This window comes from Cyclopterus lumpus, chromosome 1 (assembly GCF_009769545.1).
Source record: "Cyclopterus lumpus isolate fCycLum1 chromosome 1, fCycLum1.pri, whole genome shotgun sequence".
NCBI classification, from domain to species: Eukaryota; Metazoa; Chordata; class Actinopteri; order Perciformes; family Cyclopteridae; genus Cyclopterus; species Cyclopterus lumpus.
Window position 1 is genome coordinate 2195404 of NC_046966.1, and position 15588 is coordinate 2210991.

Consider the following 15588-nt stretch of genomic DNA (forward strand, 5'->3'; position numbering starts at 1 on the left):
TAAGTGCCATAAAAACCATAAATCACTGAGCCTAATCGCTTTCATTAACAATCACAACACTTTTGCATCTGTGAGCATGTCGCAGTAATTGGGGCAATTTGTCCTTATCATTTTGGGGACACGGCGCCGCTCTGCCTGATGATTTGTAGGACAAAACAACTCGTGGGCTGCGTTTAAAAAGCACCGTTACAGATGCACAGAATAGTTGCAGTAACTTCTGTGAAGTCGATACTAAAATGACATTAATTTCACATTTTCTCCCCCCCCCACACCACCATTGTGTGTCAGAATAACAATATCTAATCCCAAATACAAAGCAGCGGGTCTTTTTCAGCTTGGAATATTTTTTATTATCGATTGATCAACAATTGATTTGTCTGTCATGAATATCTATGATTTTAAAAGTACGTGCTGCACTCCCAAATAGTGTTTCTCATTTTAGAAATGAATGTTCCAATATTTGCCATCTGTGTTCCAGCGTGGTTTCTGATTGGATATCTTGTTCCGTGTTTGTCTGCTCTGATCATTACAGTGATTATGGCTACGAGAGACGGACCAACGGCAAGTGCACCCCCGCCTTTTGGTTCCATCCATCAACGATGTCCAGGAGTTGCACCACAGGGATGACTTTCCTCAACAGCACCGGGTAAACACAAGACGAGAGCAGACCACAAGCTGCACGCTTTCCCTGCACAGTGACTTACAGGCATTGGGTAAAATGAACCATGGTGCAATTGAGTGGAATAGCTCTGGGTGCATTCATTAGTCTCTCAGGGAAACCAAGGACATGCTGAAGATCAAACAAACCACTGTGGGTGAAGTATTGTTGGAAAAAGCTCTGAATGAAAGACTGTATATTTTTTTTCAGTGTCAAAATGTGTAAAGTAGGCTTTTCCTAGATCAAACTCTTTGACAACACAAACAACACTGAACAACCACGTGCCGAATGGTTACTGCACTGGTGAACAAGGATCTTTTCCTCAATCTAACTAAGTAGTTTTGTTGCCTAAACCTAACTAAGTATTTCATGATATTTTCAGATACCTAACTAAGTAGTTTTGTTGCCTGAGCTTGAGCTTGAGTTTCCTTTGAAGACGTAAGTATATTTTGAAAAAGACGGTATGAATATAACGAGCTGAAATTGACACGTGTTGCTGGAGGATGAGAAGTAACTTTTCATAAGATGTCGTACAAACTGTTGTATGAGGACCCGGGCTTACAGTAAATATCTCTGCGACACAATACACGGACATCTTGGACATAACATCAACGCTGTAACCTCTTCACATTCTGTTGATGATGTTTTAAACTAACATTCTGGACACATCTTCAGCATTGCACCTATACGATTTGATGTGAGGTCCTGGGATGTCGTGTTGCAAAGCCCTCTGAGGCAAATCATAATTTGTGATATAGGTCTGTATAAAATAAACTGAATTGAATTGAATTGAAAAGCTTTCCGTGTTTTTGCTCTTCCAGCTACAGGAAGGTAGTCTCCAATAACTGTACAGCTGGAGTCAGTGTGGACTACACAGCCAGGAGACATCAGTGTCCCATCCAAGCACCCAAAGGTCTCCACCTGGTCACCAGTGAGGGGACGCTGACAGCCACACTGGGCACCAATGTCACCTTCCTGGTCTTTCTGGAGGAGGTACGCTGTTTTCTTGTCAAAAGTCAATGTTACTATATTCACAATGTAAACACAAGTTCACAGTCGTATTACAGAATCATCAGTATTTTCTACATGAACCAACATCACGTAGTGTCAGTAAATCTTTTAAATTCCATGTAGTAGTTAGATCCTCTTTTGTTTTATGGGTAACTGAGCTGTTAATCCCGCTGTTCTTCTTGCACCAATGACCATGGATGTACTAAGAGAGCTGGTTACGGGGCCACCACTCACTCTGCTGCTAATATGTCCCAGGGACCATTGCAGTATGACAAAGAAACAATCTCCTGTGGCCAACAGAGCGTTTCCCCCATTGACTGCTATAGTGAAAGAGAGGTCTTTAACGCACTCGACAGGACGGCTCCCACCACAAACCGTGCGAAGAATATCATGCGTCCTGGTCACTTGGTTTATTGCTTTTGCTCAGAAGACTCTACACATGTCCAGAAATCAATACGTTGTTATTAGCTAAGATATGTTAATGAAAGTGACTTTTCCATGAACCGACGTGAGGTCCCGGGACAGGGGATGTCGTATGGGTACAGATTGTAAAGCCCTCTGAGGATCATTTGTCATTTGTTATTTTGGGCTATACAAAATAAATGTAATGTAAATTGAATAATATATCGTGAGATTGCAAATCGGTTTAGTAAATCATTAGTTTTAGTCGCTTGTGTAACTGGGGACCTTTACATGTAAACAGCCATTAGGAAGCAGTACTGCAGCAGCATGGTAGAAACCCACTGTGCGTAAGACACAGTGGAGGACAGCAACACGACTGGAAGAGTTCTCACCAGCGTGGACCCGTCGGTCCACAGCGCCGTGCATTAGGATGAGCAGGGCCACAGTGAAAGTGTCTGTCCTGCGCAGGGCGACGGGGCGAAGACGAGCATCACGCTGGACTTCGGAGACGGCCACGCTCTGACGTACTCCAACGTGAGCTCCATTGAGGACGGGACCAAACACATCTACAAAGCTGTGGGAATCTACCGGGTGACTGCCACCGGGCAGAACAGCCTGGGCTCAGAGACCGTCATGCTCTACCTGCACGTCACATGTGAGATGACAGATTAGAAATGTGCATATGTATTTATTTCGATGGGAGAATCTGCAATCTGTGCACTTTTGCCTCTCTCTGCTTTCTACTTATTTCTTTTGTATCACTTTGGGGAGGATTGTGTGAGCTGGTACACAGTGTTCCACATTCTGTGCTTTATCTCTTCACAGAACATTCTCCCATAACCACACACAGACAAGTGAGATAGAACAAATCCCATTCCACTTGCACTCAAGTCAGGTTATGCTCCACGGCCACTGAGCCCACAGAAGCCAATGCAGACTCGACCACCCTCGGTGTGTTCAGGGGGTGACAGATGTCACGGAGCTGACTTATCGATCCGGGAGTGACATCCTCCCCCACGGCAATCTGTCAATAGAGCTACTTTAGGCCACGAATGAAAAATAACACTCAGATGGCAGGCCCAATTATGAACAAACGCAGCCTCTCCACCCAACAATAAACCAACTTATTTATTTATTTTCTACTATATTTGAAAAAAAAGAAAGAAAAAGTAGTTTTTTCCTTTTTTTTCTCTCTTCTTCTTCTTCTTCTTCTTCTTCTTGCACAGCGGGATGGAGGTCACTCTGTAATATCTGTGTGTGTAGGTCAGCTGGAGTACATCCATCTCTCGGCTCCCTTTGTGGCGGTGAGGAATAAGGAAGTGAACCTGACTGCTGTTCTGTGGCCCAGCCAAGTGGGGACGGTCACCTACATCTGGTGGATCGGAAATAACACAGAGGTACTGTACAGTCTCCTGAGCTCCTTCCCTTTTGCCCGTTCGCAATTAAACAGTTTGCTGACTCGTCTGCTCCAAAATGTGAGGATCATTATTCTGTTAAGCTATTTTTATACATGCAGGTTGCAAAAATGTTGTCCTTGTTAATCAGCATCAGAGCATTCTGACCCATCAGAGACACAAAGATGAATTACAGATGGCCAGTGAATATCCCTCATTCATACTCTAACCTCCTCTCACTGAGGTCAGAAGCTGAGTTACAACCTTTTCATAGACCTTAATGGTATCTTGCCATGCAGATAGTTGTATGCGCACAGAATGTGAGATCTCTGCTTTTGAAACGTCCGTGGCCACAACAATAACATTTAGGATGAGTAGGCTTTCAATTTTCTGTTCAGTCAAACATTATATTTTAAATGTCGGATCTGGCTACATTTTCCAAACACATGGGGGTCAGAATTTCACCTCTACCACCAGCTTAATTTACAGGTATTTGTAAAAAGGGTTCATGTTTTGTCAGGCCTGATGCTTTGCGCTACCGCATTACTCTTTATGTAATTAATAAACCGCAAATTACTTAATGTCTAATGCAGTACGTCTGAACACTGCTCGGGTTATGTGAGAAAATGAATATTTTTTTTAATCTGTATGAACTAATCCTATAAATATTTTTAAAATATCGTAGAATTTTGGTTCGATGTTATTTTCCAGCTCACAGACACTGACAAGATTGAGACGCTCTAAAAAGCCAGCCTCCATCTCTCGGGTACCACAGGTGCACTGTACGCTTGCCACTCTAAACTATTTGTCTTCATAATTGCAGTTGTGTTAATGTGTTTGTTCAACACCATCAGCAGCCGTCCACAAGGACAGCCAGTTATGTCAGCCGGTAATAAAGCACCGCATTATTAGCACCACGTAGCTATTTGAGGAACAAATGGAGACGTGAGTGATGACAGCGCGTCACACGGGGAACTCTCCGAGCTCACCACGTATGCTTGTGCGTGTGTGAGCGTGCGAGTGTGTGTGAGCGTGCGAGTGTGTGTGAGCGTGCGAGTGTGTGCTCACGCCTCTGTAGTGTGAATAACAGCAGTGTGAGACCAGCTCAGGGCCCATCACCCAAACCCCCAGACGCTCACTCTCCCCCCTCACCTTCTTTATCTGTCTTCCCCCCCCCCAGCAGCCAGTAATCACCCTGGAGGGTAGCGTGGCGTGCACGTTCTCCCGGGAAGGCATCAGCACAGTCACCGTGCAGGTGTCTGCGGGGAATACGATTCTGCAGGACCGAAAAAGCATCGCTGTCCACGGTGAGCCGACTCTGAGACTGCGTCTCCTCTGGGATGCTCTGTCCACGAGAGAGAGAGAGGGAGAGAGAGAGAGAGAGAGAGAGAGAGAGAGCACCACATCAGATATGTGTGACAGTCGTCACCGTTAGAGGATAAATCCGCTTCATGACACCCCGGGTCGTGTTGCTGTTGCTCATTGTTCCACACATGTTGGTGACCTCGTACTTTCTAGTGAGTCAGTCTATGAATCAATAATGTATAAAGTATTAGTGAATAATGATTTAGTAGATTATACTCGTACGCACACAGAGATATTAACGCACAATAAGACTTTTCTGGAGCTGGGCTCAGTGAAGCATCAGTTGTCATAACCAGCGTTCTCATGCTTGAGACACGGGGTTAACGTTGGGAATTGACACCAAACTACTTGATTGGGTTCAGAAAGAGAATGTAGTTTGGGTTCAAATAAGCCAATTATATTCATTTAATTATAAATGAATCAACATTACATTACGTATTTCTCGACACAGGCGTGTCTCTTTAATTCAATTCAATTCAGTTTATTTTGTATAGCCCAATATCACAAATTACTAATTATCCTCAGAGGGCTTTACAATCTGTACACATACGACATCCCTGTCCCAGGACCTCACATCGAATCAGGAAAAAGTTTCAGTCATTAATTAAATGAAGTCGACGTTGACTTCTGGTTTCAGATGGGACACTGACAGCAGTCTCCTGGGTGAAAGTCCTGTGTCTGTTTGACCCATGCAGCACGTTGACCTCCTCCCCGTATGGACTATGATTATGAACCTATTTGTGATGATCCATACGTCAAAAACATAACTAGTCAGGCAGAAAATAAATTTTTCTCGATGCCGTTATGCCGTATAGGAATATAATTCATACTACGTCACCTTCCTCCTCTGCTCCCGTTGTGATAACTATGACCACTAGAGGTCAGAGTCATCACCTTGTATCCGTATCGGTGATCAACCATCATAACGACCAGCTGAACCTGACTAGAAGGTGTGACAGGCCCGTTCTAACCATATCTACGGGAGTGATAACTGCTGATCACGGCCATTCCATCAGCTGATCACATTCCAACGTCTGCCTCCATTAGAGAGCCCGGCAGCCCCAGGCGGTCTCTAAGGGGCTCTGGTCAGTGTTTGTTGGGTGTTCCTCTCTCCAGGAGTAAACTGTGTCTCTGGATGCTGCTGACATTTAAAAAAAAAAAAGCAGCTCAATAACCCCCGGGTTGGATTTGCCTTTGTTTATCAGTTTCATTTTTTTATGGTTTCCTTTCATGGAAACATGCAGCAGTTATATAGATAGTCTCATACGCATAAACTGCTTGTGCGTATGCTCAATCGTCTACGTTGCATCAGTGGCCATCATGAGAACTGAAATGAATCAGTGAAAATGAGACTCAAGTTGCGATGAATAACCTATAGCCCTCTCCTCTCGGTGTTTGGTGCACATGAGCAGAATCTAAAAGGCTGAACTCGTGCGTTTACTGACGGATGAAAAGCAAAAGCAGCTCACGTGTTTTTTTCACTTTCTCCCTGCAGAATATTTCCGCTCTCATCTGCTTGCCTTTTCATCAAACCTGGACGACCACAACCCTGATGTCGCAGAATGGCGGCTGGATGTGAGCCGAGTCATCAGGAACTCTCTGATCCAGGTGAAGCTCTCTGGGGTCTGTTCACAGGAACCTTTTCCTTTACTTCCTTTCCTCTGCTAAATGCTGTCGGCGCTCGGCTGGACCTCTGGCGCTCTATTAGTGCAGCGTGACCTCTCCGGGGCTTTGAGACATCTTTCTGACTTGTATGATGATAAATGACAAGGCAGGAAGAGAGAGGGGGAATACAGTTCAAGAGCACACTGATTACAGTGGCCCGCCACACTGTGTGGGAGTTCAGGGCCGTGTGGTAATAAGGTTGTGGATGTTGTGTGTAGGAGAATAAATGTTAGGATGTGCCTAATGTGTTCTGCACTGACCTGAAAGGACGCTCAGAGCGACGTGTCAGACGGAAGACCGGATTCAAACACACGCATGTCATGTCAGGTAGAGATTTCGCCTCATTAACTTTGTTTTTGTACAACACCCTCGCAACGTCAGCCCTCTTCTGACTCCTGGCAGCAAGCAATCTGGGCCTCGCATCATATTTTCGCACTTTCTGATGCCGCAAAAAAAAATCCAAATCGATGCCAGAAATAAACCCGGCGGTTCTGTCTTCAGTGAACATGTCTGTTTTGTTACTGGCATCACTTTTCCATGACATCTCCAGCCTGGGAGGCAGAACACACACCAACAAACAACAACTTCCAGTTGTGTAATATGTAATATGATACCTCACCAGAGTCACTGCAGCAAAACGCTGGGACATGAACCCAAGGCTCTTGAGGGAATTAGGGAAAACATGTATTGGTCCTGCAGTCATGTAAGCATAAAGCCATGTTCAGCTACATGATGCTGCTAATAATGTGTCTGAATATGATTTGATGGTTTAAATGTGCTGATACTCCAGTTCTTAGAAATTACGTTTCCAGTGTAAAACTGATGCTTCTCCTGGAATACAGTTGCAGTTTAGACACAAGGCCAATGTTGTAAATTGAAACCACACTAGTTGTAAAATATAATGCTCTGGGCTTTACAATCTGTACACATACAACATCCCTGTCCCAGGACCTCACATCGGATCAGGAAAAACTCAGGAAAAAGTTTAAGTTTCAGTCATTAATTAAATGAAGTCGACGTTGACTTCTGGTTTCAGATGGGACACTGACAGCAGTCTCCTGGGTGAAAGTCCTGTGTCTGTTTGACCCATGCAGCACGTTGACCTCCTCCCCGTATGGACTATGATTATGAACCTATTTGTGATGATCCAATTGTCAAAAACATAACTAGTCAGGCAGAAAATACATTTTTGTCGATGCCGTTATGCTGTATAGGAATATAATTTCTGGAGACCAGGCTGCTGGTTCCAGATGGATTATGAGATGATGAGCACATGAGCCCTCAGTATGGGAAGATACTCCATATTAATAGGAAGATTTATATCAATTTATTTATCGAACAGATTCTTTCCATAATAACTGAAATTATAGAAACATGTACAATGTTGTTTGTAACAAAAGCACAGTATGTAACAGTAAACTGATGGAGCAGTAACACTCTATCTTTAGTTTCCTTCATAGACGTCTCATACTTTAAGATAAATATTCTTGTATTTCCATCTTTGAGCAAAGCTTGAATGTTCAGAACTTTTGGTTTTTTTTTAAAGACAGTTTACGGTCAAACTGGAACTATTAAAATATGAAATGAATATAAAACAATTCAACCAACCTTTCTCATAAACGTTTAGCTCAAATGTTAAAAATTGTCTAAACCAGTGATTCTCAGAGTGGGGTCCGTTGTTCTGTGACCGGGGGTCAAAATGATTCATGTTTCAACTAATAATATTTGAATATATATTTCTAAAATAGCAAATCTACAACTCTTTAAATGTTTTTCAAATGAATTGATCTTGTTTAAAAATACAATCAAACTGTGTTTAATCTAAAACAGGCTATTATTCCAAGGGACATAAAAGTCTTTAAAGAAGTGATACAAAACTGTGTCTAAATAACTGACATTGCCAAACATGTCATTTAAATGAAGAACTATCTCATGTAATAATTCCAGTTCACACCAGCATGAATCTCAGAAAGCATATTCCATGGCAGCTCGTCATACTCGTGGTGCTGGATGAAAGGATGAACTCTTTTCTCTCGTCCTTCTCCTTCCGTCTTGTCCCCAGGCCACCGGCGTCGGAGAGGACCAGCTTCTGGTCACCGTCCTGCCGGGTTTACCCACAGCAGCCGAGTTCTTCCTTCTCCCTGACAAACTGTTAACTGAGGGCAAAGCAGAGAAGAGCTCTGCTCATTTAGACCAGGTGAGACAACACGCCATTCCTTCTTTGTGTAGGCGGAAGGATTCCACCTCGTTATCCTGGAGGTAATTCTCCCATAACACCGTGTTCGTAGCGGCCTTTTCCCTCTGTCTTTGTGAGTCACTGGTTGATCCTCTTTTCCAGCAGCAGCTCTGCCAGTAGTTGCTCCTTGAAATATAATCCCACATTTAAAATTCCCCCTTCCTCCAGCAGGTGTCAGTATCGGTCTATCGAAGCATGTCCCGGTGTTTTTAAAGAGTCTAATTCTGGAATACGCCCCGAGGAATCTCTGCAATAGACTCATCAATAAGCCTGACAAGTATTAACACGTTATCAGGGGGGGGAACGGCTTTTAAACTCCCCCCAAGTCACATCCTGTGGGGTGTCGGGGCGGGGAGGGGGGAGGCGGGCCCAAGTCCCGAGCCTTAAGGAGCCAGACAAAGGAATCATCATGCTTGATTGGTTCACTAAATCACCGGCATATCAAGATTGGACCGAATTAGCTCCGAGCCTCGCTAATAGATAATGACGGATAAGAACGTTGGATCTGCTCTTCGTGGGAAGAATTCCACGGGCGTGTGTGGAGAAAGTGGGAAGGAAATCAATCTGATTTTCCCTTTTCCATCCCGGCTCACACCTGGTTGATTGCCTGGAAAGATCCTCTCTCCCACAGGCCAGCGATAAATCCTCATTCAAGGTTGGCCTGTTAAAAGTGTGGAGCTCGCCCTGCTTATTAGAATGTATAATAGATTTACTGACCCTGGTTATACAGTGGGGAAAAGGTAATTAGTCACAGCATATAGTCTAAATTTAAACTGCTAAGAAATATAAAGAGGAGAATGAAGCACTACAGAAATTACTCATATGACTATTAATTTGGCAAATGAGGCAGATGAGATAAATGAAGCCTCTGCAGAGGAACAACTTGGATCTGAAGAGAGAAAATGGCGTGTTTTGTTTCGCGTGATGCCTTCTCCATGCAGCTCCATACACGTGGGGTTCTTGAGTGCAGATGGAACTGGGAAAGAACAGTTTCATGGTATGAGAGTATCATTTAAAAGTGACACATTTAATGTTTGGATTGTATAAGGATTAGAGCCTCTGGATAGTGGTAAATAAAAGAAAGGATCCGTGTGGGGAAATGGCTTATGCCTATGGGTCAGGGTAATCCGCCCGGTTTATATATAAATTAGACGTTCTCAGTCCAAAAGGTTACTTGCCAGTCTGGAAAGCAGAGATCAAGTGAGGCTTCGTCCTATATGCATTATGCAGCACAGTGGAAAGGTCCCACAGACAAAGACTTACGTAAACAGAGAAGCACAGATGGGCTTGTCGGCGTTGGCAGAGGCAGTGATCTTTCTTCAGATTATGGGCACAAATAATGCAGTTGAATACTACCTTTTATAATGTGCAGTGTTTAAAGTGCATCAGAGAGGTCATTTTTGTGCTATGATATGTAACCACGTTTCCACTTTGTCTTATCATTTGTGTAATGTTGTCATAATTTGGTCATTTCTTTTAGAACTCAAAGCTGCAATAGAAGACGATGGATCAAATACATATGTAATGTGGAAGGTGTCATTTATCTCCATGTCTGATGAATGACGCCAAGCTGCAGTTCCTCAAATGTCCACTTGGAGTCAACCCCCATAGTCCTCCATGTTAAACACTTTACAGCAGACATAAACATGGTTCCAGTTTGGTACAAAGAGTTCATGAGAACTGTACAGACGGAGTGAATTGTTTTCTGTTTGGGTTTTATTAAAGCTTATAGTTATGCATAATTAAGGGTGTGGTCACATTGAGGGGCATGTCCCCACACACTCAGGAAGTGACTATTCATGTTTGCTGCATGGCATATTTTGTTTTAAGCTTTTTTCTAAGCCTTTGTTTTTCACTAGCAAAAACTCATGTATCATTCCAATTTATATCGCACTTCAAAGCAATAGTACACCAACCAATGGGTGATGTCATGGTGTCCACTGGGCCCACTTTTATGTACACCAAATGATCTTTTGACTCCTTTTTGCTCATTGTTTTGGTTTCCTGGCCCATAAAGTTTGCAGCTGCAACAGGCAATCATCTTTTGCCCAAAGAAACCCTGTAGTACATGGCCTCCACAGCACCAAACTGCAGATTACCAAAATTGCATAGCAGCTAAGGAAGATAGTGGAGCATTTAGCTGCTCAGACAGATATTCCTTGTCTGGCTTTGTAGGGAGCAAAACAGAAACACGACTCCAAATGAAACTAATGCTGCTCTGTGTGCTGGATGTCCAAAACGTTACACATCCAGTTTGCTAACTTGTTTGTCATATCAAGTTAATGATGGGGGAAATATGTCAATTGTGTGTTAAAATCTTGTTGTGCTGACAATACAGTTGCTTTAATTGGACTCAGTGGTGTATCTCAGTGCCCGCTTGAGGTCCTTCCAAATGACCATCGATGCAGCTTCCTCTTTTCCTTTGACTTGAGCTGACACTTGTTTTGTTTATGCTGCGCTTCTGTTATTTGGCAATCATTCACCAACTGACTAGGCAGACATTTAAACTAGAACACCTGCGGAAGTGCTGTCAAGGGCAAGTGATATTTGGACTCAATTATTTTTCAGTCTGACATTAAAAGTATTGGATGCATCTGTGTGAGATTGATCAGGACAACAAAACTATTTGCTCTGAAATGTCAGAACGGAGTTATTAAATGACGAGTCGAAACCAGAGCTTCATGAGAATGAGGCTTGACTTTACTCAATAATAATATTAGGTTTCCTTTCTACAAAATAAAAGTATTTTCGTTCTCAACAGCTCTCTGAGGTTCTGCTCGGCGCCTTGAATCAGAACCTCGTCCAGTTTACGTTGCGGCCAGGGGTCCAAGTCACGGTGTACGCGGCACACCTTTCAGCAGGTAAGCAAACAGGATGTGGAGAGCTGCCCAGCTGGGCCTGTGTAGTTCTGGTGTTGGGACAGGATATAAAGCATGCAGACTATCAGGAGAGCTAAATGCAGTGGCTTATGGGAGCCCATGGGGGTCTGTATTCAAATGAAAATGTACACTTGAAAATGTCATTTCACAATAGCATTATAACGTTCCACATATGTATGTGTTATTTGAGTAAAACCTTTCAAATGAAAACGCAATAATGCAATGTTTATTGTCACATACCAAATGGCCCTTCTATAACCATATTGACATCGACAAGATTTTTGACATTACATTTCAAACCCACATTCCACTATTCAACTGTCAATTTTAAAGTTGACAATGTAGCCTAGTTTTCTGTTATTGAGCCACCATTCAAATAAAAGTGCTAGTTTCTAACCATTCAATTCAATTCAGTGTATTTTGTATAGTCCATTATCACAAATTACAAAATTACATCTGAAAATGAAAAGGAAAACAACATTTGACATTACATTTTTCAAACCTGCTGTGAATTTAATTATTGCATTTTCATTTAAATATGCCCTCGCATTATAATGCTAATGTGGAATAACATTTAGATTTTCTTGTTTACATTTTAATTTCAATGGGCTTCCATAGTGGACAATCAGCTATATTATTATTTTTCCTGCCCCCGTCAACTAATACCCCCTGTGTCTGATTGGCTCCCACCATGTAGCTACACAGAGACATTCAGAGAGTGAGCATCGTTACAAGTATGTGTGCCTCTTCCTATTGGGGATGCTGCTACTGCCCTAAAGGGGCTTATAAGATAAAGAGTAAGAGAAGTCCATAATACAGAATTTTGAAATGATTCATCCATGATTTAAATAGGTGTAAATGATCTTGTTGACTGCTCATTGCATGATACAGCTGGGTGGAAATACAGGTTGTGTTGATGTGTTGCGTCGCTTATGCTGTGTGGCTCTTGTCTCCCTGTCTCTGCAGCGCCTCTAGTGGACACCAGCAAGAACCACAGTGGCTCTGCCATGCTAATGCTGTTATCAGTGGTGGTTATGGGTTTAGCTGTATTTGTCATCTACAAATTCAAGAGGTAAAGTGTTCATGAAATGTCTGGTGTATACAGCCATCCCATCACAGCACATTAAACACAAGCTGCCTGTGAGGCTGATGGCCGCCTGTCCTCAGTGGAGAATTGGCTTCGCTCTCACACATCTCTTGGAATCCTGAGGAGATTCTTTTGTCAGGTCATTCTTTGCAAAAGAAATGTCAGTCAGCCTTCAGCCGCTATCAATAATAAGCCCTTTGAATGTGGGCAGTTGACCTTTCGGGAAATGTTAAATTATGTCCAAGGTGCAGTTTCAAGGGAAAAGGGCATGAGGGATCATAAAGATGTACAGAGACAATATAAAACTTCAGCTTTTCAAACCGTATTGCATTTAGTACCCGTGTAAGTACGGATCGGCGTGCATTTGTGCTTAATCATATGGTGAAAAGTTACAAACAATAAGTAAAAAAGAAATGTCTGGTTGCAGACGGCTCCCGGTTGTTGTGTCCTTGCTCTCTTAGTTTTAGATAGGCTGCTGTCTTTATCCCTTTGCCTCACTGTAAATCTTTCCTCAAGGAAGATCCCAGGCCTCAACGTCTATGCGCAGATGCAGAACGAAAAAGAACAAGAAATGATGAGTCCAGCTAATCCAACAGAGGGCACAGCCGGCTCACAGCGGGACTCGGTGCATTCTTTGGAGATTCTGGACACGGAGTTGAACTCACGGCCCATAGGTAGACACCCACCCTGGTTTGACTCTTCTCTGTGACTGGGCGACTCCATTCCATTTCCTCCATTGCTTATTTGCCACCATTGTGTTGTTGTTGTTTTTCACGAGACTCATCCTGTGCTTTTTGTTGTGTGTTTTCTCAGAAGGGAAATGGTCCGGTCACGGGGTGAACGACAGCTAAGCAAAAAAAAAAATGAGTATGATGATAAAAACAGCTGCTTCTCCATTGATCCCCTCAGTGCTGTCACACTTTAATAATCACCCAAGAATACAGATGAGTGACAAATTAAACAATCCAAGTGCAAGGAAAAGATCTCCCACAGGTGTGCCGCTGGGTTGAAACTTGGTGCTGTAACGGAATCGTACATGATTCATCGTTTTCATATTCATCAAAGGATTTAGTAAACCCGTGTGCCCTGTGTGGAGACATTAGCATTTTATTTATCTGTGCCTCGCCTGATTTATTCAGGTTCTTCCTGTAATTTGTCACCCACCTGTATTATTCTAACATGATGTTTGATTGTGATGGCCTAACATGATGTTTATGAATTTATGACTACAGTGTTTTCAGGGAGATATAAACTGTGCTACATTTCTGTGGCACTATAAATATGAATAAGTTGGGTTTGACATTTATTGTTATTAGCATATATTCAACAGGCAATGCTAAGTCCTGTTTCTTTAAAATGCATATTTTGAGAGATGGTGTAAGCTGGTAGATATTGACGTGCAACTTAGCAACTTGAAACCTTGCATTCCAGTAAATAAACTACAAGTACTATGTGTACATCAATGGCAAATTTGTAATTTGTGATTCTGGGCTATACAAAATAGACAGAATTTAATTTAATTGAATTAATATGTTTTGAAATAGAGTTGTATCACGTACCTATCCATAGTCAGTGTGGTAACTAGTGTAGATGGCAGTCACAGAAAAGGCTCCTAGTACTGATACAGGAGTTAAGCAATATAGTGCTGCGGACCGGGCCAGCAGCAAAACAAAGACCCACCAAAAAATAATCAATATCTATTGTGTCCTCTACTCTACTTCCCGGCATTAAGAAGCAGACAGAACAACAAGTTAGCGGACAGCGATTCGGGTTCTGTTGTAGCAGCAGATGGCCGGACAACAGATATCCGGGCCAAGACTTCCTCTTCCGTGCGTCTTCCATTCTGATTAGCAACTTGCAACGTGAGAATGTCGATGGAGTTGAGAGACAACGTCTCACTCGTCTAAATAAACAGATAAGAAATCCTAATAAAAAGCAAATTCGTCGTCACGACTGTTTTCCTCGCATGCCACCATAGTCCGCTCCGACGTGACACGTACCTGACCACAAACAGAAACCAGGACACCTCCAAAACCTGAAGCTTGTCCTGGTGCCTAGATTCTGCATCCATATGTCTGTTTATAGGGATTAGCAGCAAGCTGGTCAACATGGTGGAGCTTAAAGCAACTACAGAGCGGTGGAGACCAAAACAGAACTAAAAGGAGAATACATTTTGGACGTCTAAGCATTGAGTTCCCAAAAACACAACTCCAAAAGAATACTAACATTGCCCCATGTTTGCTCCATGTTCTAAACTGTTTGCTAACATATTTTCCTCATGAACATGTCAGATGTTGTGTTTTCAGCTTGTCTGGCCTAAAGTCAATGAATTTATCAATGCATATTTCAAGTGCGACCGGCTCAGTGTTCATTCAGCTACGAGTACCACATGTCCTCTGACACCCGTTTCCTTCTCTTGTTTATCCCCAGGATGTATGAAACCTCATGTACATGTGACATTCTCCACAGAACTCCCCACGTACATCGTCTGAACTCTGGACTGGATTACCACTCCAGCCGCGTCATGGATATCTTTTTTATCGTTTGGACACAATGGTTTTGAGCTTTATACCTGTGCATGTTGGACCGTGCTGACACATATACTGTGCTCTGTTCAAACCAGAAGAAACTGTGTACAGGTTATCATTTTCTTTCAACATATATGCGATAAATTAAACATTTTAGGAATCCATACAAGTCAGATACATAATTCAGAGGGAACACCAGCATGATCTTGAGAGGAAAAAAAATGAAATAAGCAACAATGTTTTGGTTTTGCTTACATATCTGAAATTGGTTTGCTGTTGTGTGAAGCTAACAGCAGTAGTGTATTATTTATTCATATAAATATACTTTCATGAAGTTATTGAAGTGAATTACACATTTATTTT

General features: G+C 42.6%; 1 protein-coding gene across 1 annotated transcript in view; it reads left to right on the plus strand.

The window, feature by feature from the left end:
- Positions 1–15189, plus strand: part of LOC117732209 (VPS10 domain-containing receptor SorCS1) — a 144361-nt gene extending 129172 nt beyond the window's left edge. The window contains exons 17-27 of the mRNA XM_034534975.1: positions 533–646; positions 1480–1651; positions 2540–2726; positions 3335–3468; positions 4649–4772; positions 6326–6438; positions 8558–8692; positions 11493–11592; positions 12577–12682; positions 13214–13371; positions 15128–15189. Of these exons, the coding sequence (XP_034390866.1) occupies positions 533–646; positions 1480–1651; positions 2540–2726; positions 3335–3468; positions 4649–4772; positions 6326–6438; positions 8558–8692; positions 11493–11592; positions 12577–12682; positions 13214–13371; positions 15128–15189 (1405 nt within the window). The remainder of the gene's footprint in view (positions 1–532; positions 647–1479; positions 1652–2539; positions 2727–3334; positions 3469–4648; positions 4773–6325; positions 6439–8557; positions 8693–11492; positions 11593–12576; positions 12683–13213; positions 13372–15127) is intronic.
- Positions 15190–15588: the final 399 nt, after the last annotated feature.